Raw genomic sequence first — 26,271 nt, forward strand, 5'->3', positions numbered from 1 at the left:
GTGGCCCACCCACCGTATTATTACAAAGCGCAATAATATATCTCATATAAGAATTTATTTATTATTTTTATTTGGGTTTGACTTTGTTGGTTTATGGATGCCAATCCAAGCTTTGATGCGTGAACTACACCATGGCCACTAGCATATTTATTCATTTTTTAAGATTAAAAATGGTTGCCTTGGGAAAAAGCTGTCAAAGAAGGTTGGGTTAAACCGTTAAAGTATCTTTCGTATAAGATTTGTAAATTCTCTAGGATCAAGGTAATGAAGGGATAGGTTGTCGTACTTATCAAAGAATAGAACAAAAGAAGTGGTTGTTTGTTAGAAGAACAATGAAGTGGATTTGGGAGAGAGTTGCCCATGTCGCTTGTGTGAGGAGAATCTCTCATATTACATTAATGACGATATAGAAAAGAAAACGGTATCATTTATATGTTCACATGATCACAGCAGCAGAGAGAACAATTGAAAAAACTCAACTGAGAGAATAAATGATACACTGGCAGTGTGGGGAATTTTTTTTTCCTTCTCGATTATAATGTTTCTTTCTTAAATAAAAAAAATAAAGAATTGAATAGATCTTTAACTCACACTGAGTTAATTCACCAATGAAGCAAATCAAGCTAATCAAGCTTTTATAACCCATTATGTCTACACAATTAAATCTCTTGGTGTGATCTTAATAGAAGTATAAAATCGATGGATGAAATATATCAAGTCTAAGTAACAAAGATTAATCTGAAGAACTTTGTTAATTAATCAACCCAATTGAACAAATCAGTACTGTGAATTTCACGGATATGTGTTAAATCCAATCAAAGTGTTTTGGTATATTATCTAATCTACAATAGTAAACAACCAAGCCTTGAAAGTATGTTGAGATGTTGGGAGTTTCAAAGTTTTAATCCCTTGTCGGTCCGTTGAGGTCTTTGGTGCCTTCATGTACTGGAGGAACTATCTCCACTTAATTCCTTAAATCACTCAGAAATAGGTTGTATTCATGTATACATTTAGTTAACATATATACATCAACGGTACTACTGCGACTTTAAATTACATTAATGACACATTTTATTGAACATTTTCCCATTTCTTAAATTGTAATGATACTCAAATTAGTGTTTTATCCGCAATCAAAAGCAATAACAAGAATTTGATCCAAGATTATACATAGATAACCCATTAATTGTTAAACTAACTACATTATGAGGAATACAAGATAAATGGAAGATTTGGACATCTACAAACACAAATAGGAAGAAAAGATAAAGAAATACAAAATAAATGAGGATTAACCCTTTTTATTATTATTATCATTATTTATTTATTTTGGGCGAATACTGAATAGATAAATGAGGATATAGTGATTTACAAAGACAAATATTACGAAAAGATAAAGATAAAGAGAAAAACCCTCCTTATTCAACTACAAGCGTTCAACAATAAATAATGGATCTGCTGGTCCTCAATTTATACAACAATTCAAAAATCCCTCTTGAGCTCGGATTAGTGCATTCCAAGGGATTGTTTGGCAACTGTAAGATCTGAACAGTAGTTAAGACTTAAGAGGTAAGAGCACAGGCCTACTCAGGCCAGTACAACTTCAGCACCAAACACCCACTTAATAGGGAACAGAACACATAGCCGATATATAGCTTGCAGTGGATCAAGTAAAAACCGTCCACAAGACGGGAGGAAAGAGTGAACTCTCAGACACAATCGTTGTGCCAGGCAAGAACCATGTCTTCAAGCTCCAATTTCAACTCTCCCCACTGCAACTCCACCAATTCCATCCCTCCTTCCCCATTCCCCACTCTCACTTGTACCATAAACACCGAAGGTGCTACCTCCAACAACTCTATCAACAATCCCAACCTCTCCTTCCCTAACCCAATCACACTTTTCTTCCTTCTCTCTACTGTGTATCCTAATTTCTCTCCGGCCTCAGTCACTCTCTTCACAATCCTCTCTGGAGATGCTATCATCGATGTGAATCTCTTCGCCCACTTCCTCTTTCCTTCGAACAACGCCGACAAATCCAATCCCGACGACAACGATATAATATCGAAAGCATTCATCGAACCCTTGTCCGGCGACATTGTTAGCTGCAAATTGAAAAGGGTTTGCATCTGTTGTTGATTCGGATTCTGATCTTTCTCTTGCAACGACTTCTTGAACCAACCTACCTCCATTACAGCTTCGATGCTGATCCGGGTTTCAGGATTGGGGTCCAGTAGCCGAGAGATGATCCATTTCACCGGCTTCGAGAACCACGACGGGAATTGAAACTCCCGGCGGCGAATCCTCCTATACATGACGGCGATATTGGAATCGTCGAAAGGGAGGAAACCAGCGAGGAAGGCGAAGAGGATGACGCCGCATGACCAAGCGTCGGCTTTGGCACCGTCGTAGCCTTTCTGGCAGACGACCTCTGGGGCTGTATATGCCGGCGTTCCGCAAGCCGTGTAAAGGAGCCCATCTTTCAATTGCTCGGGAAGAGCAGAGAGTCCAAAATCGGAGATCTTGAGGTTGCCGTGTTCGTCGAGGAGAAGGTTTTGGGGCTTGAGGTCTCTGTGAGCAACGCCATTTCTGTGACAGAAGTAAAGGGATGAGACTAGCTGTTGGAAGTAAAAGCGGGCGACAGGTTCGGTGAAGCGTTTGTGCCGGGAAATCTTGGCCAGCAACTCGCCGCCTCTGGCGTATTCCATGGCCAAGTAGATTTTGGATTTTGTAGCCATAACTTCATGGATTCTGATTATGTTTGGGTGTCTAAGTCGACGCATAACAGAGATTTCGCTAATTACCCGGGGTTCCATGGTGGCGTTGAGGATCTTGGTCTTATCCATTACCTTCACGGCTAAATCGGAACCATCTGCGAGAGAACGAGCAATATACACCTTTGCAAAGTTACCACGGCCGAGCAGGCGGCCGAGGCGATACTTACCTAGCAACACATTGCTGCTGCTGCTGGTGGTGGTGGTGGTGGTGGTGGCGGTGGCGGTGGTGGTGACAATACCGGCGATTGGGTCCGTCGGGGAATGCATTGGCACTTGGGATAAAGCAACCAACTCAAGAGACCAAGCCAAGCAAGACTCGAAAGTAGTTTGGGTTTTTTTTCTGATAGAAGAGGGCTTCTCACTCGGTTTGCGAAGGAGGTTATTCCTGACTGCTTGATTGAGTTCTTATAGAGTTTGTAGGTGAGCGACGTGAGGCATGACTGGGTGGTGGTGTGTGGGGATCCACTCGGTCTCTATCGCATTTGGTCAAACTTCTCACGTCAGATTAAGCGGTTTCTGTTAAGTTTACAGGAAACTAATGGTGAAGACGACAGCGTAGCTTCCTTCTTTTATTTTCGTTAAAATGGTGAAGACGACAGCGTAGCTTCCTTCTTTTATTTTCGTTAAAAGGATTAGTTATGTGTGATGTAATACAAAATCTTACCCGAACGACAGTTACAAAAAAGTAATAACTGATAATCAAATGAAATTACAAGATTAAAGCTTGTTAAGTACATACTTCAAGAGTTTGTAGTAAATTTTATGAAATAATATTCCCTGTACCGGAGAGACACATGGGGGATGGGCCAAATGACCATCCCACCTTTAAATGGTGGAAATATCTTCCCATGTGTTTAAGTGCAGCCTACGCTACAACACAAAGAACACCGACCCAAATTTTATTTTTCTTTTCCTCCATTTTACATCATAAGAAACTTATTAACATGAAACATTACAATCAACAGCACAAAGAAGTGAAAACATCAACCCTCTCTAATTAACTACCTTTTGTAATCCTTAATAATGGATTCAACCATCCAGAGATTAGAAGGCATTTATTGGAGAGAGTAACTTTTGTTCTTTGTGTTAATTAGTAGTAATACTCAATGTCTTGTATTACTATTTGATTAAAAAATATATGAGAGGAGGATCACTGCCAGGATAAGTGGCCCTTCCACTAGTGCGGGGGCATCTATCAAGGGTGGAGTTTTTCGTTTTATGAGGGACGAGACGATCATTTTACGCTTCTTGTGCATGGACACAATCACCAAGCCTGGCAACCTTCCATCTCTAATAGGTTAATCAGATAACTCTTCGATTCCAACATTTTTCGTTGCCTAAGCATTGCATTTCTATTTCTTCAGATGCAGGTTTGTAAATAACCCTAAGGCAATGGACCTAGGTTGCATTGTTATGGATAATACAAAAAATATTAGGTATTAAAGAATTTGCCTCGAAGTAAATGGAGAAAATAGATATCTATTTGATCATATAGCGCTTGAAGCAGTGGAGGGGCCAATAAGAGCGCATGCAAGAGCATTTGACTAAATGAGGTTTTTCAATTCACTAGTGTCTGACAAGTGGAGTGGTAATTTCGCACAATCCAATATCTAGGCATAGGAACCATGCGACCGATTAGTATTTTTTTTTCCCTTAGGTGGGGTCTTCATTTACCAGTGCCCCGATGTCTTTTTTCTAATTTCTATTAAGATGAAGGAGCTTTCTATAATTTTAGAAATTTTTACGAAGAACAAAAGTAGAAAAGAGGGTAGAATTTATCACCTCCTACGAGGGAGACTCCATCGGCGGTGATTGGGCATGGGTAGAAAAGCCCCTTGTAGAACGGGAACTGGCCGAATCAGCAAACTGGAGGTGATAAAGATCCGGTAGAAGGTGCTCAGAAGCAACTGACCCTTGAGCTTCCGTGTGCTGGGGAAAAGGACATGAGAATTAAGATCAAGGCCCCTCCTTCCTTTGGGTGTGTGGAAGGAATTAATTAGTGGGTGGCATTGATGACGCTTAGAACTAATAAAAGTCAAAGTAACTACCTAAAGTTGCGCATGTACCACGGGTGCTCCAATCAACACGCATGATTGTGGTGGGTCAGAGCCTCACGAAATCTATTAAATAGTATCTTTTGATGGATATAATTTAGCTGCTACCCTATGTGGCAGTGCCTCAATATTGCCATGTGTATGGATCTTTGTTTTCTTAATTTACCTGTCCGTCAATTTTCTTAACTTCATCTAATATGAGGGGAAAATGATCACCCTATCCCCTGGCCGAACACACTGCTCAGGTGGATCCACCTCCCCTTATTAGATGGAATTGAAAAAATTGACGGGTAGACAAATTGAGGAGATAATTGAGTTCAAACTTAAGGTTAAACCAATCTAACTGATTATTTTTTATTTAAAAAAAAAGAGTCAGGATATTCTTATGCATGTGAGAGAATCTTTCTTCTATGCCTACATTAAATATTAACTTATATTGTGATAATATTGTTTTGATGGAAAAATGAATGAGAAGCCACTAAAAAATTTTTGTCCTCTTTGATTCTATATTATCCTCTCAATCTTCTATTCTCTAAATCATTTTATATTACTTACAATATCATGTAAAATAAAAATTAATAATTAAAATAAATTTATTATATAAAAAATTATCTTTTATTAAAAAATTTGATAATCAAGAGTCTACTAGGTTTGCCAAATTGGGCTATCTGATATGCTTACTAAAATGAATGATTTAATTGGACCATTAACCACGCGGAAGAATTTTTACCAAAAACAAATCACGCGGAGGAATGTCAGAGCCACATCAAAACTATTGATACAATCCTTCTCATTGCGTATCCCTCTACATAAAATAAAATTTTAAAAATCTCTTCTAATTATACAACCGATCATGTATTGGACTATATCCTTTGTACTTGCATCTTTTCATACATTAGAAAGTGGCAAAAGAATATTACCCCCAAAAAAAATGGGGGAAGACATGTGGGAGGGGTTCCACATCACTATCGGAATCATAATTTGGGAAATAGCATACCCATTCCACAAATTTCGGCAAAATGGACATCCAATTAATAGTTATATAAAAGTAATTAAGGATGGGTTAGCTACATACATGTTGAGATTTGTTTACAATGGATAATGGAAATTTCAAAATACCATTTAATAAATAATATACAACTTTTATAATGCTAGTAGAGCTGAGGGAAAGTATTTTAAATTTGAATTTTGGATAGAGTATTATCCTTAATGATGATGATATTGATGATGGCAATAATAATAATAATAATAATAACAATCTACCCTCATTGATGCCCCTGGACATGCTTGCATCGGAACCCGAGCTTGTGTAGGGGCCACACATCCTGGCAGTGATCTTCTGCCTTACAAATAATAAGGGTAATTATCACTGTAATAGTGGAAAGTGATATTTCCTAAAATCACTAGATAAATCTAAGCCATCTATTTTTACGTTTTTTCTTTAATCTAAACCTTCTATTCCCACTTAGAGTTAGGAGAGAGTGCATAGTAATATCTAGAGTACTGGTACACATGCAAGGACATACATGGGATATGCACCAATACAAAAGAATTATTTGATTGAATTAGACTCTAACATTTGTCACATGGCTAATCTAAACCATGTCCTCTCTATCCGACGGTTGAAATAGACATATCATTTACCCACATGACAAAATAAATACTTTGTGACATTTGAAAAAAATAATAGATCTTTGTAACAATAATAATTCACATAATAATGATAATAAAAAATAATAATTTAACAACAATAATAAATTTTTTATGAAATATAATAATAATAGTAGCAATAGTAAATTTTAGGGTGGTTGAATCTAATGGTTCTTCTAAAATAATAATAATAGTAATTTTTAGGGTCGTTGATTCTAAGGGTGCATTGGTCTTTTTGTACCGGGTTGTATCTGGGTGTAGGTACATGCTGAGGCATAATACCGGTTAACGTTCTTTTTCCCAATTTTATTTATATTATTTTTCAAAGTTGTTGTTTCTTTCTTGCCACCCCATCTCCCTTCTCCCGTGTGTATCCTCTTTGCCACGCATGCATCACAGATGAATTACATTTGCAAATAATAACATGTCTTACCTTGGGGACACCATACTAGTGGTAGATTTTGATTCATACACCGATTTTCTTGCACAAGACTCTTGCATATTTGGCTTCTTTCCCTTGTAAATTAAAGAGTCTTCATCATGTTTCAAGGTATCGATATTGTATCGATCATAGCGATGGATACATATTGATATTGATACGGTGTTGATGTATTGGTTCGTATTGAAGGTAAAATGTCTGAAATTGGTTTTTTTTTTTTTTGTCAAAAAATGAGTACAAAACCGTCTGACACAGACTGTATTAATCAATCCATACCGATATCCATATTAATATCGGCCAAAACCGATCCCAATCCCTATACCGGCCAAGATTTAAATTGATGGTCCCCATAACATCTTTATATAGAATTACCTAAACTATAATTTAAAAATATAGCTAGGCTCATTTTTTATTTATTCTCTTCTATTTTTGCAATACCACCTCATCATTCTCTATTTTAATGGGACTTTTCTTCCCCTCCCGCCCAAAAAAAAAAAAAAATAAAAAAAAAAAAAAAAATATATATATATATATATATATATATATATATATATATCAGAGCCACTAATTTATAATGAAGCATAATATTGATTTCTGGTTTTTTTTTTTTTTCAATGTGAAGGCCTCAAATCTGACAATGATCCAACACAGCTCTAATATTGGGATCTTTATCACCTCCAGTTTGCTGACCGGCCCAGTTCCCCAGTTCCTCTAACAAAGGGGGGCTGAAATGACCTCTCTACCCATGCCCAAATACCCTGCCCGGGTGGGGTCCACCATCCCCCAATTAGAGGAACTAGGGAACTGGGCCGGTCAGCAAACTGGAGGTGATAATTTTCCCTAATATTGACTCTCTTTTTTTAACAAAATCTTCAAAGCTGATTAGGATCCAATAAAATTTTAATTATTTATATGAAGGAAAGCAGACTTGACCAATCACCAAATGGAGCAAAAAGACATATTTCAAGTATGTCAATACTTTCAAAGGAAATCTTGAAAAAAAAAAATTGGTCTATAAAATTTTGAAGTGTTTTCTTAATAAGGAAAAAGGTTTTACGAGCCTTTGATTAGGATACACTAGCACCTTTGTATCTATATCTTTCCTTCTCACATAAAATGATCTCATTGACCTTGACTGTAGGATACCATTTTACAGCACTATATTAGTGCACTCCCTCTATCCCACTTGTTTAGAGAATCAGCTCCCTTTTTCTAATTAGTTAACCTTATTACACAAGGCATGTAATCGACACAGGTTGTTTCATATATAGTCGAACTGAGAGTGGAATTGGCCAACTTGTTCTACGCTATGACCAGATATAGAGGGGAGCTGAAATGACTGCCGTGCCCCATGAAATGCAAAAATGCCACCCCTGTTGATGCTTCGACACCCGTTTCCATTAGTCCTCATGCTAACACAAGGGCTACACTCTCGGACTGAAAATGCTTTCCTCTTTCTAAAACACAATCAATGAGTTCCATTCTATCAATCACTTGCCAATCATTTCATACTAAATGTAGATTGATTTTCTAAATGGACCAAGTTTCGATCCACTCACAGTGAATGGGATCTCATTGCAGGGCAGAAAAGGGTATCGGACGGGTATTTTGGAATATTCTAAAACTTTAGGAAGGGTTTGTGCACCTAGGATACTAGATGAACCAACCTCTATGGGTGGAGGGAAACTTAGTCCTTTCTAAAATGATTGGAGTTTCAAACTTTAAAATTGTTAAAATTTATAATTTATTAAAAAAAATGCTTTTAAATCATACCTCCATACCTTGCATCATGATTTAAACCAAATTGAATCCAATCATTCATGTCAAATTAGTCACCAAAAAATTTAAGACAGTTCATGTGGTCCTCTCACATCATCAATAGAAAAAGAATTTATCATTATCCATGGGTGAAGGAAAACTAAATCCATGTCGAAAAGGGAATGGGGAGAGGATATTTTTATGGATTTGGTATAATTGAAGGAGCAAGATGATCAAGATCTAAGGAAGAGGCACCATGTCAATGGAAGATAACATTTTTTATTAGGGGAAAATATTTATAGAATCAACCTCCAATATTAATAAGATAAATCAAACTAATAATTTTAAATGAACCAACTATACCTATTATGTATTTGTTAAAATGGGTTACATAAATATTAACAATTTCAAAGTTACTTTTTAATCAGAAACTAGTTTATGATGAAAAACTTAAATCCCTATGTTTTACATATAAATAGAAAAAAAAACACTGTCATCACTCAACTCAATGGTACAAAAAGAAATAATAAAAAGAGATTAAGTTATAAGTTTGATTTTTGAAATGTAATCACTAAACATAGGATCAAGTTTTCTGTCACCCCCCTTACCAAAAAAAAAAGTTTTTCGTCACCCATGACGAAGAGAGAATATCTTCATTAATGTCTTCTAACACTTGGATGGGAATCCTCAAACAATAAAGAGAGTATTTTCCCTTTCTTAGAAAAAAAAAAAGTATTTCAAACCTTCATCAATAGGATTTGGGAGTAATGGTGAGATCATAATGGTGGGTGAATAGAAACCATGGATGAAGGAAAATTTTGCCTCTAAACATATATAATAACAAAAGGGAAAAAGCAATACAATAGTGTACATGTCTCTATTGCACATGTCTCTCGTCATATTCTCTCTCTTCGCTCCTCATTTTATGATGTGGTCCCTACACAAATTGACATCCATCGAAACCTCTCTCCTTCCCTAGACATATATGATGTCAATATAAAGGAGGCAGTGTGTCGATCATTTTCCCTAAAAAAATAAGGACCAAGTTTTCCTTCATCCATAGAGAATAAAGAATTTCTTCTCCATCAGTGATGTGACCCCATGATTGGAGTCTTTTGTCATCAGTACACTTTCACTCCTACTTCTCATTAATGCAATCTGACGGTAAGGATGGCCATAGTGAGAAAATTATTCATTCATCGTCTATACGGCCTATAGTAAGAAATTGGAAAGAAAACATATATAGAGCTAACTTTAGGAAAAAAAGATCGCTACACTGCTTTTGTATAGATTCCTTCATATCCCTCTGAGATAATAAAGAGTAGGACCCCCATTGACATTTCTCTCTCCTTGTTTATTTTTTATTTTTTTGTGTTTTGGATGAAATTTAAATTTAAATGAAAAGAAAGATAAATTTATAGAAGTGCCCTTTGAGAGATATCTAGATCATTCTAATCTCTCAGTGAGGGCAGAGAAAGCCAAACCAAGTAACATGTCTATTATCTTAACGTTCATAAAACATCCAAAAGTAGTACTAGTAAAGTTTGTTGTAAGATCAACAAGTTCCAAAACTTTTGGAAAAGAGGTTCATGGAAACTTGGTGGTATCAGAGAATAGAAATATGTTGATCAGATCTTTGTTTTTAGTTCTTACTTTCATGATTTTGATATTTGATTGAGTTGCATATATCTCCATCCCTGGAGGATCCCTGTGAGTTTTGCTTCCAAAATATTCTGGGAATTAAGACAATCTGCAGAGGTTAGAACAGCTTGCCCATGTATCACAATGCAAAAAATCCAACTTGTTAATCTTAGTTGAAGTTCAAAAAGGCCTACACAAATTAAAACAAGGCAGATATTCTCATAGTTAGCAAAAGGAGATAGTGAAAAACAAGTATAATATGTCATATGGTTACTATCAGTAGGGGGAGTGTAGGGGGGGCGATGTTCAAATCGTGGATCCACTTAGTTACAGACTGCATCACATACTGGGGATCAATTGTGGCTAACCCATGGATTACTTTGTTCCTTACATCCCAAATGAAATAAGTAGTAATAATAAAAATAGAACAAAACCAAAGAGTGTTATTCATCCAAATTTCTAGAAAGAAAAAGGGAATGACACAGTTGTACCAATGAAGGGCTGGAGAGAAACTCTGTTCTCAATCCAAGGGGGCCTGAAGGCCTAGATACACTTAGTCCAATCATAAGACAGAAAGAGATGACACATGGACTCATCACAAGAACCACACAGGATACAAGTAGAGTCGATCGCCGTCCATTTTGATAGAGCTGCCTTGACGGGAAATCCTGCATTTAAGACATGCCAAAAGAACATTTTAAAATTAGGATAGATATTAATTTTCCAGAAAAATCTCCATCATTTAGAGATGTTGGAATCATAATGAGAATATGTTAAGAATTTAGCAGCCAGATGATTGGAAAATTTCCCAGATTTTGAGACAGAGCACCTCCAAATATCATCAGAGCAACTGAAAATTAGAAATTCTATTAACAATATCAGAGGGGAAAAACAAGTGAAAGAGAATCTAAATTCTAGTTCAAATTTGAGGTCAGATCCTTAACCAGCTGAAAATTATTTGGATGAAAGTTAGGGGATGGTAAATAGTTCCCTTTAGCTAGGAAGAGGAATCCATGGGTCAAACCAACAGTCAGTATTATCACCCGACCCTATTTTGCGCCAAATAATATCATGAAGATAAGGCAGTAAAGGCTGGAGACTCTTGAATGAACTCTTCTATTTTGATCATATAGGCTCCATATAAGCCCATATGGATGATACTATTTTCCAACCCCACATTGGTTGTAGAGTAACGATTCCTTCTTACTCTGCCCTTGTAGAAAATCCTCTCCCCTGTTTTTATATCTAAATTTCGGGAAACCTATCAATGAGACCCATTTGAAAAATGTGTTGATATATAGGTTGACGACCCATAATGAAGATAGGAGATTACTAAAACTCTGTTGAGACCAAAAGGGATAAGTTGGTTCAGCCCAATAATAATAATTGAAATCAGGAAAGAGGGAGAAGAATGATTATTCCATATATACTCCAGCAACCTAATATGTATCTAACTTGGCTAGTAAGTGTGGTTGAACCAGATAGTCCAAAAGGTTCATTCCAGTCCTTGTATACACCAGAGGTTGAATCATATTATTTTTGCCTACAAATACGGGTACGCTACGTAAAACCGCGTAGGTATATTTCCTGTAAGATAGACTTAAGGTACGCTACCTATAATACGGGTACGCTACGTAAAACCGTGTAGGTATATTTCCTGTAAGATAGACTTAAGGTACGCTACCTATAACACGGGTACGCTACGTAAAATCATGTAGGTATATTTCCTGTAAGATAGACTTAAGGTACGCTACTCCTTTAACTAAAACTATTGGTAAAACAAAAAATTTCTCCCCTAATGAAAGTACGCTGGAGTTCTTTCTTTCAGACGTGTAGGAAGAATGGATCTTAGACCAGTCGGAGACCCACTTACAGCACATAGGCGGCAACTTCTCGATTCACTCACTCGGATAAGCATTCTGAGAGATCGAACTCGAGTTGGAGCTTTCGTCAGTTTAATTAGATTGGAGCTTACACAGGATGGATAGAAAAGCCTAGCTTCACCGGGCAATTCCGTTGATTCTCAAGTAACTTTGGGAGGAAGAATATTAAGTCAAGACCTTCTTTTGATTAACCATGTTATGTCATTAACACAATAGTCAATTATTGTTAGAAACCTGAACAAAAAAGGAGAGGACAGAAAGATGGCCTAAGTCGAACGAAATCGTTCTGTCCTTAAGACAGTATTTACACCCTCCTAATCCTGCAAAGGGTTGCAGCAAACCTGCCTCCTAAGATAAATCAGGCGGACTGTTACTGGTTGCAGAGACAGTAACACTGTGAAGCTATCAGAGATTTTTTTTTTGATATGTGGACTGAGAAAATTCGTGGCCCATTTATAGGCCAACAAGGCCTGTTCGGATGGGTCACACCCATTGGCTCATATGGCTTGACCTGACAGGTCATGACTATTGGGCTGGGCTCCCTTGGCTGTTCATGTGGGCTGCAACTCTTGGGGTCAATGTTAAACCAAGGGTTGCACTCCCTTTTTGATCAGCCACCGATCCAACGGTCGGATCGATCCTAAGCACCCTTTGATCAGACACCGTCGATCCCGAAAAGATTAAGGCGACATACTACGATAATGCGCACGTGCGAAGTGTAAAGTGCGCCATCAAAGGGCCACATTGCGCCTCATGCACGCGCACTCACACACGTACGCGCTTGGACGATTACTGTCCTCGCTCGCAAGTGCACCATACAATCTCTTCTAGCATTACATGTGATAATAATAACTACTAACTACTAACACATATAAACCCAATGAGCTTTCCTTTTATAGCCGATGTGGGACTAAAAGTCCACATCAATATATTAAAAAATTCCAACAATTTCCCCCAATTTTTAAAATAATTGAGCCTCAGTCAATAAACTCTCTGTACTTCTAAATCATACTTACATAAAGGTGTCTTTCGACTTGAACCTTTATGTTGTCAAAATACATTAGTATTTGTCAAAAACGAAGTAGCCGTAGCCTTGAACTTAGAATTTTATAGCGACAGATCTAATATACTAGACATATGACTTACTTGAACATAGTTTTAATAACACCCGCACATTTATAGTCTTGTGCTTTCATCTTAGGTTTTCATAAGTGCCTTAGAGATAAGCTTTGAATCTCGCAAAAGCGGCCCCACTTCCTGCACTTATATAGGTGAATCTAATAAAATGCAATTGTATGACTTGCATTTCCTATAAAGCATAGACTCATTGAAGGATTGATCCTACCCTCTGTCAGTTTTTCCATACAAACATGTACTACCTTGAGATGTCAAGAGATCTTATCTCTACTAGTTGAGTGCATAACCAGTTATTACTACAAATATTATTTTTCCATTGAACTAGTTGACTAGATGTTGGTCTAGTGTCTAGTTGGTTTCCACTTGCAGGTTACCTCTCATTTAAAAACTTTAAACCCATCTCCCTGGAAGTCTTCCATACCACATCCCTACCCAGGCCTTTTGTAAAGGGATCAGCCAAATTTTCCTTTAACTTTACATAACTAATAGTCACAACTCCTTTGATGAGTTGTTCTCTTACATAGCTATGTCTTAAACTGATATGCCTTGACTTTTCATTGTAGACTTTATTATAAGCCATTGATAATGTTGCTTCATTATCACAAGATATTGTTATAGTAAGCATTGACTTAGGCCACAGAGGAATCTCTGTTAAGAGGTTCCAAAGCCATTCTGCTTCCTTTACTGTCATTGCTAAAGTGATAAATTCAGACTCCATAGTGGAGTGTGAAACTACAGTCTGTTTCTTGGATCCCCAAGAAATTGATCCTCCACCCAAGGTAAATATCCAACCACTTGTGGACTTTGATTCATCGGATCCTGTGATCCAATTAGCATCTGTGTATCCTTCTAGTATTGCGGAAAAATTCTTATAACTTAATGCATAATTCATTGTGCCCTTTAAGTACTTAAGTACTCTAGAAACTGCATTCCAATGAATTTGTCCAGGGTTATGAGTAAACCTACTCAAAATACCAACTGCAAAAGCTATATTAGGACGAGTGCACTGCATGGCATACATTAAGCTGCCAATGATACTAACGTATTCCAATTGAGATATACAATTTCCTTCATTAGAAGTTAATCTAATAGAATGATCATATGGGGTAGCAACTGGTTTACAGTCGTCATGATTGAATTTCTTTAATATTTTCTTTATGTAATGAGACTGTGTTAAAGAAATACAAGCAGATGATCTCATAATTTTGATTTTCAAAATTACATTTGCTTCACCCATATCTTTCATATCAAAACACGAAGATAGGAAAGCCTTTGTCCCCAAAACAGTGCTTGTATTAGTACCAAAGATTAACATCTCATCAACATATAAACATATTATAACACCATGTTCATTCTTGAATTTAAAATAAACACATTTATCAGATTTATTTATTCTAAATCCATTTGCTACAACCTTTTGGTCAAATTTATCATGTCATTGCTTAGGAGCTTGTTTTAGACCATATAAAGATTTAACTAGTTTACAAACCTTACTTTCCTGGCCTTTCAAAACAAACCCTTCAGGTTGTTCCATGTAAACTTCTTCTTCTAAATCTTCATTTAGAAAAGCAGTATTAACATCCATTTGGTATATAACAAGTTTATTAATCGATGCTAAAGCAATTAATAATCTAATTGTACTAATTCTAGCAACAGGAGCATATGTATCGAAATAATCAATACCTTCTTTTTGCTTAAAGCCCTTGGCTACCAGCCTAGCTTTAAACTTATCAATGGTTCCATCAGCTTTAAGCTTTCGCTTAAAAATCCACTTACAACCAATAGGTTTAAATCCAGGAGGTAAATCTGTTAAAACCCATGTTTTATTACCCATGAGAGAATCCGTTTCATCATTTATAGCTTCTTGACAAAAAATAAAATCTTGAGAATTCATGGCTTCTCGAAAAGTCAATGGATCATGTTCAACATTATACACACAAGAATATGTAACTTCATTTCTGTTTCCTTCTACCAAGAATTCATAGAAATCTGGACCAAAGGATTTTTCCACTCTAACTCTTTTACTTCTTCTAAGTTCAACACTCTCATTATTCTCAGAATTTGATTGAACAATATCTTGATCCTCCTTGTTTGTATTTTCATTCTTTCGTTTCCTAGAGAATGAATCCTCAAAGAACTCAGCATCTCTAGATTCTAAAATTGTATTTTGGCTAACGGTCTCTGTAGATTCCATCGTTAGAAATCTATAGGCCTTGCTATGTTTGGCATAGCCAATGAAAATACATTCAATTGTCTTTTCACCTAATTTAGGTCTTTTAGGATCAGTTAATCTTACCAATGCTCTACATCCCCATACTTTGAAATATTCAAGAGAAGATTTTCTCTTCATCCAATATTCATAGGGAGTGATATTAGTCTTTTTATGAGGTATACGGTTAAGTATATGACAAGCAGTCATTAATGCTTCCTCCAATAAATTCTTTGGTAAGTCAGAAGTAAGTAAAAGTGTATTCACAATTTCTGTTAGAGTCCTATTTTTTCTTTCTGCTACTCCATTCTGTTGAGGACTATAGGGTGTCGTTGTTTGATGGATAATTCCATAAACTTCACAAAAATCATCAGTGGAGAAGTATTCCCTTCCCCTATCAGTTCATAAGATTTTAATCTTACGATCCAATTGATTTTCCACTTCGACTTTGTAGATTTTGAATTTCTCCAAAGCCTCATCTTTAGTCCTTAACAGATATACATATGTGTATTTTGAACAGTCATCTAGAAATGTGATGAAATATCTTTTACCACCTCTAGTTAGAATACTTTCTAACTCACACAAATCAAAATGTACTAATTCTAAGAGTTGTGTATTCCTTTCTACTTTCTTAAAAGATTTTATAGCAATTTTAGACTTGATGCATACAGAACATTTGTCATGACTAGAAGATGTGCATTCTGGTAATAAACCTAATTTAACCATATTTCTCATGCACTTATAATTAACATGCCCAAGTCTAGATTGCCATGTATCAAAAGTAGAAACAATGTAAGCAGAAGATGAATTTTCATTAATCATATTAAATTTATACATTTCGTTCGATACATATCCTTTCCCAACATAAACTCCCCCTTTGGACACTATGATGTTCCCTGACTCAAACAGGATTTTAAATCCATGTTTGTCAAGCAAGCTTACATACATTAAGTTCTTCCTAATATCAGGAACATGAAGTACATCATTCAAAGTAATCTTTTTCCCGGATTTGAGATTCAGAACCACTGTGCCTTTACCTATGACCTTAGCAGTTGAAGAATTTCCCATAAAGAGATCTTGTCCATCTGCTATAGGTTCATAAACTTTGAACAAATTTTTGTTCTTGACAACATGTTTGGTTGCACCGGAATCGATCCACCATTCCTCATCATCACCCACTGCATATACCTCAGATATCATAGCAGCCCAGTCATCATTATCAACCATGTTGGCTTGATCCTTTTGTTGCTTCTCCTTGATATAAACTCTGCACTGTTTCTTGAAATGATCGATTTTTTGGCATTTCCAGCAAGTCGCTTTGGGGTTAATAAATGTACCCTTCTTCTTCTCAGAAACAGTGTCTTTCCCATCATACTTTTTCTTCTTACCCTTAGAAGATGCATTTTCTATGACATGAGCCTTTGGAGATTTTTCCTCCAATTCAAGTTTATCCAGTTTGTGAGAATTCTCTTCAACTTGGATATACTTAATCAACTCTTGCATAGTCATTGCATCCTTCTTCTGTTTCAACTCTTTCCGACAATCTTTCCAAGCAAAAGGTAACTTTGAAATAATAGATGACACTTGGAAAGATTCGTCAAGAGAATGACCCTCAGAGATGATTTGATTCATGAGACCTTGCAACTCATAGGTTTGTGAAATAATAGGCTTATCTCCTACCATCCTGTAATTAAACAATTTACTTATAAGAAACTTCTTGTTGCCAGCATCCTCAATTTTGTTCTTTTTGTCGAGATCTTTCCATAGTTCTCTCGACGTGTTGTCTGTAAATTTGGGCTCATACACATCATAAAGTGTGTTTGATAACCCATTGAGGATGTAGCCCTTGCACATGAAGTCGTCTTACTCCCACTTCTGGTGCTGCTATTTCTGCATCGGTGTCTCTCCACTTGAAGCTTCTGCAGTGGTGTCTGTCGGTGTCGATGCTACTGGTTTCTCTTCGTTCAGGACATGAGCAAGTTTCAAAGCAGTGAGGAAGAAATACATCTTCCCTTTCCAACGTTTGAAAAATGACCCATCAAACATCTCAAGTTTGCTTATCTCGTTCCCAGGTATCTTCATGATTGCAGTCTCCTCCATTGAGCAAATACTGTCTTTAGATTGTTAGAAATCTGAACAAAAAATGAGAGGGCAGAAAGATGGCTTGAGTCGAACGAAATCGTTCTGTCCTTAAGACAGTATTTGCGCCCTCCTAATCCTGCAAAGGGTTGCAGCAAACCTGCCTCCCAAAATAAATCAGGCGGTGTGCACCACAAATAGGAGCTAATGAACAGACCTGTGATACAATAGAAAGACATCACAATCCCTTGTGGAAAAAAAATCATTTGCTGAGACGGAAATAAGGATATCAAATTCCTACCAAGATAACTGGAAGTTCCAACCAATAAGAACCCTAATGAACCTAAAAAAAGGATAAAGGCCCAGCAGAAATTACTTGTTTTTCGAGACCCCACTATAAGTTCTATCCATATACGTTCTGATCACCAGTTCATACTAGATCCAGTTTCATTTTATTGGAATTGAGAGAATAACAAAAAATTACTTTATTTTATTTTTGTTCCCAAAGTAACTCTCATCAACTAGCACTAGTATGATGTGAACCCTTAGAAGTAATTCATCGAATTGATTAGATATAAAATAAGAACATCCCCTTCATATGATCCCACTATGGATATCTACATACATATAGACACATTGACTTTCTATTTCAGAATCTGCTGATCTATTTAAAAGTAGTTATAATATATTTACCCATATATCATGTTTCCACATGCATAACGACTCTTTCTTTTGTGTTAGGAGGAAGCGAAGCCACATCTTGTCCCATATTCCACTAAATAGATATCTGTATTATGATCCAAGTCTTGAAAAGAAAAATGGATGAGATTTTGTCCATTGTACCTAGACAATCTTGTTTTTTTGAACATGAAGAGATAAAGAAGCCTTGGCGATCAGCCATCGATCCAACGATCGGATCGATCCTAAGCACCCTTTGATCAGACACCGTCGATCCCGAAACGATTAAGATGACATACTACGACGATGTGCACGTGCAAAGTGTAAAGTGCACCACATTACGCCTCATGCACGCGCACACGTACGCTCTCGCGTACGCGCTCGGACGGTTACCGTCCTCGCTCGTAAGTGCACCGTACAATCTCTTCTAGCATTACATGTAATAATAATAACTACTAACTACTAACACATATAAACCCAATGAGCTTTCCTTTCATAGCCAATGTGGGACTAAAAGTCCACATCAATATATTGAAAAATTCCAACAATTATAAAAACCATATGAATCAACCAAGTTAATGCCCTTAAAATATAGCATATTTTTCTTATGATGTTCAAGCCATTTTTCAAAACAAAATTTCATCATTTATCTAAATTGTGATCATATTTAAAAAGGAAAAAAAAAAATCATAAAAGAGAGCAGAGCTCTTCTCATCTTCTGTTTTGGCTGGAAGTGTTGGTCCCCTATTTTAATATGTTATATACAATCATACTAATAGTATTAATTATATTCTTAAGCATAATCCTTATATAATCCATTATAATTTAATAGACCACTACTCTTGGAATCTATTCATTAGTTAATGATATTCAACAGTGTCATTCATTTTGGTTCACAGTTCACTAGCAAATGACATCATTAGATGTCAAAGCGAATCCATCCATTATTAGAAGAATATTAGATTTATGTATCCGGATTAAGAGGTCAACTCATTATAAAATGGGAAAGAGAATGTCACTCAGTCGTGCAGCACACACTGCCCCTACTCTCTAACACAGTGCCATGTGACATGACCGTCACATCCCCTCAAACTTTCGAAAATGGCTAAGGGAGCAGCAGTCATTTCACATGCCCCTATATCAATGCATAGGAGCTGGCGCGACCGGGTGGTCTTCTTCCTCGCTTATATAATTTAAGACGTGATGACAACTCTTTTTTGTTACGTAAACAAGGTGCAACCCCAAAAGCAAGACTAAATTAGGGCCACTGCTTCCAAGATGACTCAAAAGCACCAAAAGTACCTTGGTGCGAGTTAGTTTGATTTAGCTCAAACATTCCCAGGTATGGCTTTATTTTTTGGAGAACATTGGCTTAATTCTTATCTATACAACAAATCTGTTAAATTTCCAATTGTTGCCTTTGCTAGAAGTCTCATAAAAATGTGGAGCATCTCTTCTTTTCTTGTTTTTTTTTTTCTAATCGAAATCTGTTTGAAAATATGTCTTTAATAAATGATGGTCCCATCATACAAATACTCTTCCCTTTCAAAAAGAATGGAAATGGATTTTGAAAAATTTTTCAACAATACATAATGAGTCTACTGGTCCTCAATTTATACAATAATTCAAATCCCTCTCGAGTTCGGATTAATGCATCCAAGGAGATTGTTAGGCAATTGTAAGATCTGAACACTAAGAGGTAAGAAGCGCACAGGCCTGCCCAGGCCAGTACCCATCATACGACTTCGCCACCAAACACCCACTTAAATACGGAACAGAGCTGATGGCCGATATGGCCCTGTGCCCTGTGGTATTGTCTGCCCAGTGGATCGAGGAAAAACCGTCCAAAGACAGGAGGAAAGTGTGAGCTCTCTCAGACACAATCGTTGTGCCAGGCAAGAACCATGTCTTCAAGCTCCACTTTCAACTCTCCCCACTGCAACTCCACCAATTCCATCCCTCCTTCCCCACTTCCCACTCTCACTTGTACCATAAACAACGAAGGTGCTACCTCCAACAACTCTATCAACAATCCCAACCTCTCCTTCCCTAACCCAATCACACTTTTCTTCCTTCTCTCTACTGTGTATCCTAATTTCTGCCCAGCCTCAGTCACTCTCTTCACAATCCTCTCTGGAGATGCTATCATCGATGTGAATCTCTTCGCCCATTTTCTCTTTCCTTCGAACAACGCCGACAAATCCAATCCCGACGACAACGATATAATATCGAAAGCATTCATCGCACCCTTGTCCGGTGACATTGTTAACTGCAAATTGAAAAGGGTTTGCATTTGTTGTTGCTTCGGATTCTGATCTTTCTCTTGCAACGACTTCTTGAACCAACCTACCTCCATTAGAGCGTCGATGCTGATCCGGGTTTCAGGATTTGGATCCAGTAGCCGAGAGATGATCCATTTCACCGGCTTCGAGAACCACGACGGGAATTGAAACTCCCGGCGGCGAATCCTCTGATACATAACGGCGATATTGGAATCGTCGAAAGGGAGGAAACCAACAAGGAAGGCGAAGAGGATGACGCCGCATGACCATGCGTCGGCTTTGGCACCGTCGTAGCCTTTCTGGCAGATGACCTCGGGGGCAGTATATGCCGGTGTTCCGCAAGCCGTGTGGAGGAGTCCATCTTTCAATTGCTCGGGAAGAGCAGAGAGGCCGAAATCGGAGATCTTGAGGTTGCCGTGTTCGTCGAGGAGAAGATTTTGGGGCTTGAGGTCTCTGTGGGCGACGCCATTTCTGTGACAGAAGCGAAGGGCTAAGACTAGCTGTTGGAAGTAGAAGCGGGCGATGGGTTCGGTGAAGCGTTTGTGCCGGGAAATCTTGGAGAGCAACTCGCCGCCTCTGGCGTATTCCATGGCCAAGTATATTTTGGATTTTGTAGCCATGACTTCATGGATTCTGATTATATTTGGGTGTCGAAGTCGACGCATAACAGAGATTTCGCTAATTATCCGGGGTTCCATGGTGGCATTGAGGATTTTGGTCTTGTCCATTACCTTCACGGCTAAATCGGAACCATCGGCGAGAGAACGAGCAATATAGACCTTTGCAAAGCTGCCACGGCCGAGCAGGCGGCCCAGGCGATACTTACCTAGCAACACATTGGAGCTGCTGGTGGTGGTGTCGGTGGTTGGGTCCGCCGGGGAATGCATTGGCACTTGGGATACGGTTGCAAGAAGGGGCGCAGAAGGAGCCTGAAGCAACCGACCCAAGAGACCACCCCCAAGACTCAAAAGTATTTTGGGTTTTTTTTTTTTTTTTTTTTTCCTGATAGAGGGCTTCTCTTGCTTTGCGAAGGAGGTTATTTCTGAATGCTTGATTGGGTTCTTATAGAGTTTGTAAGGTGAGAGAGGTGAGCCATGACTGGGTGGGGTGGTGGTGTGGTGGTGTGGTGTGGAGACCCACTCGGTATCTACCGTATTTGGTCAGACTTCTTACGTCAGATTCAGTTGTTTCTGTTAATTTCCCAAAATGAAAAAGACAAATAAAACACTTGTTGAAGACGACAAGTGTTTTTATAAAAAAAAAAAGACGACAGTGTAACTTCCTTTTATTTTTTAATTAATTCCTCCAATGTTCACTCCATTGGCTTGCTTTTAGTATTTAACCTTAACAGGATTAGCTATGAATGATGTAAGAAAAAATCTTACTCGAACGACAGATATAGGAAAGTAATAATTGATAATCAAATGAGTTGAACAAATTATAGGCTTGGTAAGTACATAATCCTAGTCTTTTTAGTAAATTTTATTTTATTCATACACATGGGGGACAAAAGAGATTTTTTTTTAGTAAACATAACTTTACTACTGATAAGATGTGTTACACATGGAATCTGAATTACAAGCTTCAAGAAGTCATGGAACGGAAAGAGGCCAAGCAATCCTACACGTTACGGACCAGGTCTTCCTGGTAAGGAAGTCAAACACACTGTATCCCTCCTTTGAAACAAATGAAAAAGAGCTAGATTCTAAATAAGAAGCAATGTGGGTGATACCTTGGACAATAGGAGCCACTGGTGTTGGAGGAGAAGGGTGCTCGCCATTGAGAGTGTTGACTGGAACCTTATTAATCGATTCAATCACAAGATGATTCTAATTCTCGTCAATAGCCTGGATGCCTTACCAAATAGCCATGATTTCACCTACAATGACGGAGGAAAAAAGAGATGACTCAGAAGCAGCATATAAAGGGTACATGTTGCAAAAGAGATTTTATGATAGGCTTGAGCTCCTTTGGAAAAAAGGAGTCTCAGAAAAACTGTCAAATGCAGCTGATTTGAGCTTGTGTAGTAGCACACGTTGCTCCTTCAAGGTCTCGGTTTTGAGCCTTTGTTTTCTCATGGGATTTTTCCCCTTTGTATCCCACTTTGCCCCCTCTCATTCCCCCCCCCCCTCCCTTAAGGATGTCAATTTTGGATCAAAACTAGGTACCCAATAGTTTATTGGTCCGGTTTCGAATCTACCGTTAAGTTATTGGTCCAGTTTTGGATCTATCAATTAGGAACCGGTGGATCAGAAATAATTTACATCCTAACCCTATATATAATATTATTCTAAAGACTCACGGTCATGAGAACTAAGGTCAAACCCTTTATTTTTTTAGTCTTTCAATTTTGGCTGATACCATTTGTCTCATATAATATTTTACTAAAGATTTGACTGTAAATTTAAAGATCCATTTGAGAATGGTAACTTAAGAACATACCTTAAAATAATCATAGCTTATGAGAGTAGTGGTATTCTTATTTATTAATTAATACAAAACAAGATGTAATATAGATTAGTTTTGTGATTTGAGAAAAAAATGAAACATATCTTATGTGAATGAAATTTATTTTTTTTTTTTAAAATTGAACTGTTTGGACCATTTAGAAACCGGAACCGGCCAACCCATTAACACCCCTATTCCCCCCCCCCCCCCCCAACCTCTTTATCATTAAAAAAAATCCCAACAACCAGACTTAGGAAAACAAAAAGCAGTGTTTTCAATTCTACTTTTGGACAACTAGCTCCCACGATGTCAGTTGGGATGGCAATTTTATGGGTAGAATATGAGATCATATACTAGTGAGGGAGTTTGACTTAAACATGGTTATGGAAATTGGATTGAACATCAAATTGTGAAAGCAGTTTAGTTCTTTGAACAATGAACAGTTTTCTTGGTTTGTTTTAAATTTTTATGATTCATAATAGTTGTAAAATTTTTCTGTCTTTAATTTTTTTAAAAACAAAGAGAAAATTTTTTAATGAATTAGGTTGTCATGGTGCCTATTTTTATTCATTCCTCTAATTACACTAGTGGCACATGTCGAGTGCAGAAAAACACCCAAAAGCCATTGTCTAATTGCCCTATGTAAAAAGTGACCTTCTAGTAAAAATTTAGGGAAAAAGATCTCTGTCCCAGTGGTTGGTCTATGCCAGCACTCTCATGAGTCTATCTCTCTCCTTCCTATGTGAAAAGACACTTCTACCCTCTTTTTTTAAGGAGGATAGAGATTGACACATGAGAGTATTAACGTAGGCCACACTTTCGGACAGAAAACTGTTTCCCAAAAAATTAATTGCATTATAGGTCAATAGATCGTTGTCTGGTTGTGTAGCATTGTACTAGTACGGGATAATGAGAGTGCATGTAGAGTGATCAACATAGATGTGATTTTTTATTTCATGCGGGTTATGGCGGTACTTTTACGTGCTCCACTGTTTGGGCACAAGAGCCACAAAAAAGTAACATTCTTTTTCCCTCAATAGATGAGATATTGTTTTCTCATCGTGTAGCACCTAAAGCAGCACGAAGGCCAATAAAAAGCGCATGCAGGAGCATTTGACTAAACAAAATTTTTCAGTACATTAGGAGCTTAGTGGTAGTTTTGTGGGACTTAACTATTCTCAGGTTCCCTGCCCGATCAGGTTCGTAGGTTCCTCTCATAGGGAGGGTGGAAATGACAACCTCACCCCACCTGGGTAGTGTGTTCGGGCAGGGGGTGAGGTCGTCATTTTCAGTCCCCTATGAGAGGAACCTACGAACCTGATCGGACAGGGAACCTGAGAGAAGAAATGTGATCCTATGTCTAGGCACAAGAACCACACGACCGTTAGCGTTCTTTTTCCCTTTAACCATATTAGCCTAGTAGGTGGGGTTTTCATTTGCTAGAGTCGACGTCTATTTTTCTATTTCTACTAAGACGAAGGAGCTTTTTGTAATTTTAGAAATTCTCTATGGAGAACAAAATTACAAAAGAGGCTAGAGGGATCTGACCCTTGAGCATCCGTGCTGGAGAGAAGGACATCAGAATTGAGATCTAAGGCCCCTCTTTCTTGGCTTTTGGGTGTGTGGAAGGAATTAATTAATTAGTGGGTGGCATTGATGCGTAGAACTAATAAAAGTCAACGTAACCATCAGAGGTTGCGCAAGTACCACACGTGGTTGTGGACCTGTGGTGGGTCAGACTCTCAGAGCGGAGTCCTGATCCTCTACTTTCGGTTGTCCGGTGATGACGTGTGTCCTACACCCGGTGATGACGTGTGTCCTACACACAAGTAAGATGGAAAATACCGTCTTATTCCTGTTCGGACAAGGTTCTCGGGTAGGGGTAAGGTGGTATTTTCCGCCTTGCTTGTGTGTGGGACGCACACGACAGTACCAGGCAGGCGGAAGTAGAGGATTTTGATACGTCAGAGCCTCACGAAAATCTATTATATTGTAGTTTTGATAGTTTTTCAATGAAAATTATCTCTTCCAATTCCCTACCTGGCCCAGTTCCTCTAATAGGAGGTGGTGGATCCCACCCGAGCAGAGTGTTCGGACACGGGTAGAGTGATCATTCCAGACCCCCTCCCCCATGTTAGAGGAATTGGATTGACCAAAAAATTGCAGGGGATAAAGATTCAATTTTTCAATTTCTACTGTTGTCTTTTTTTTTGTTCTAACTTTCCATTCTTTTCTATTCTTTTCTTCTCTTCGGGGTTGAGATTGATAATTTAGCATGGGAATTGGAGATGAGAAGGTCAAAACTTTTTGTGTGTTTTTTTTTATCCCTCCTTCATAAGTAGGGTTTTAGGAATCGATATCTAAATGTATACATTTTTTTTATGAAAAGGAATCGGTATCCATATTGATTGGTATTGATTGATACCAATATTGAAACCTGGCCAATATAGAATCAATTTTGCCGATACGAGCATTAGATATAATATCAGTTTTGGTACTAGTCGATACTCGTACGGCACACTAAACCCTACTTATAAGGTAACAATATAAGGATGAAAATGTGTCAAGAATATTCCCATATGCATGTGGTAGGAATCTTTCTTATACCCCTACATTAAATACTCTTACATAAGGGATGAAAAATGTTGTGATAATATTGTTGCGTTGGAAAAAAAAAATGTATGAGAAGCCACTAACAAATCTTATCTACATTTTTTGTCTTTTTGTTCTATATTATCCTCTTTATCATCTATAAATCATTTTATAATATTTACTAATAATTAAACTAAATTTATAATATAATAATTTATTTTACATTAAAAAAAATTAATAATCAGGAGTCTACCATGTTTGCCAGGTTGGGCTAGCTTGAATTCTTAATATGTTTCGTAAACTGAATGGGTTAATTGAACTACTGACCAACGCGGAGGATTGTCAGAGCCACGTCAAAACTATCGATACAATCCTTCTCATTTCATATTCCTTTACATAAAAATTAATTTTTAAAAATCTCTTCAAATTGTATGACCTATCATGTATTTGACTATATTTTTTATATCTACATCTTTTTACACGTAAAGAAAATGACAAAAGAAGAAAGGGTGGGGGATCCAAATCTCTATCTGAATTAATTTGGGAAATAACGCGCCCATTCCACCAATTCCGGCAAAATGGGCATCCAATTAATAATTATATGGAAGTAATTGAGGAAGGGTTAGCTACATGCATATTGGGAT

General features: G+C 37.5%; 1 protein-coding gene across 2 annotated transcripts; it reads right to left on the minus strand.

The window, feature by feature from the left end:
- Nucleotides 1–1,675: 1,675 nt before the first annotated feature.
- Nucleotides 1,676–21,565, minus strand: LOC122656832 (CBL-interacting serine/threonine-protein kinase 4-like). 2 transcript variants are annotated; one of them, XM_043851498.1, is made up of 2 exons: nucleotides 21,445–21,565; nucleotides 1,676–3,014 (listed from the first exon to the last, which is right to left on the minus strand). In XM_043851498.1, exons 1-2 carry the CDS (start codon nucleotides 21,472–21,474, stop codon nucleotides 1,710–1,712), a joined length of 1,335 nt encoding a protein of 444 aa, XP_043707433.1. In that variant the 5' UTR covers nucleotides 21,475–21,565; the 3' UTR covers nucleotides 1,676–1,709. The 2 variants fall into 2 exon arrangements, with proteins under 2 accessions (XP_043707433.1, XP_043707440.1); XM_043851505.1 differs by having other exon boundaries at nucleotides 1,676–3,003; nucleotides 21,452–21,563.
- Between the last annotated feature and the right edge of the window lie 4,706 nt (nucleotides 21,566–26,271).

The sequence above is a fragment of the Telopea speciosissima genome, chromosome 1 (assembly GCF_018873765.1).
Source record: "Telopea speciosissima isolate NSW1024214 ecotype Mountain lineage chromosome 1, Tspe_v1, whole genome shotgun sequence".
In the NCBI taxonomy this organism is placed as follows: domain Eukaryota; kingdom Viridiplantae; phylum Streptophyta; class Magnoliopsida; order Proteales; family Proteaceae; genus Telopea; species Telopea speciosissima.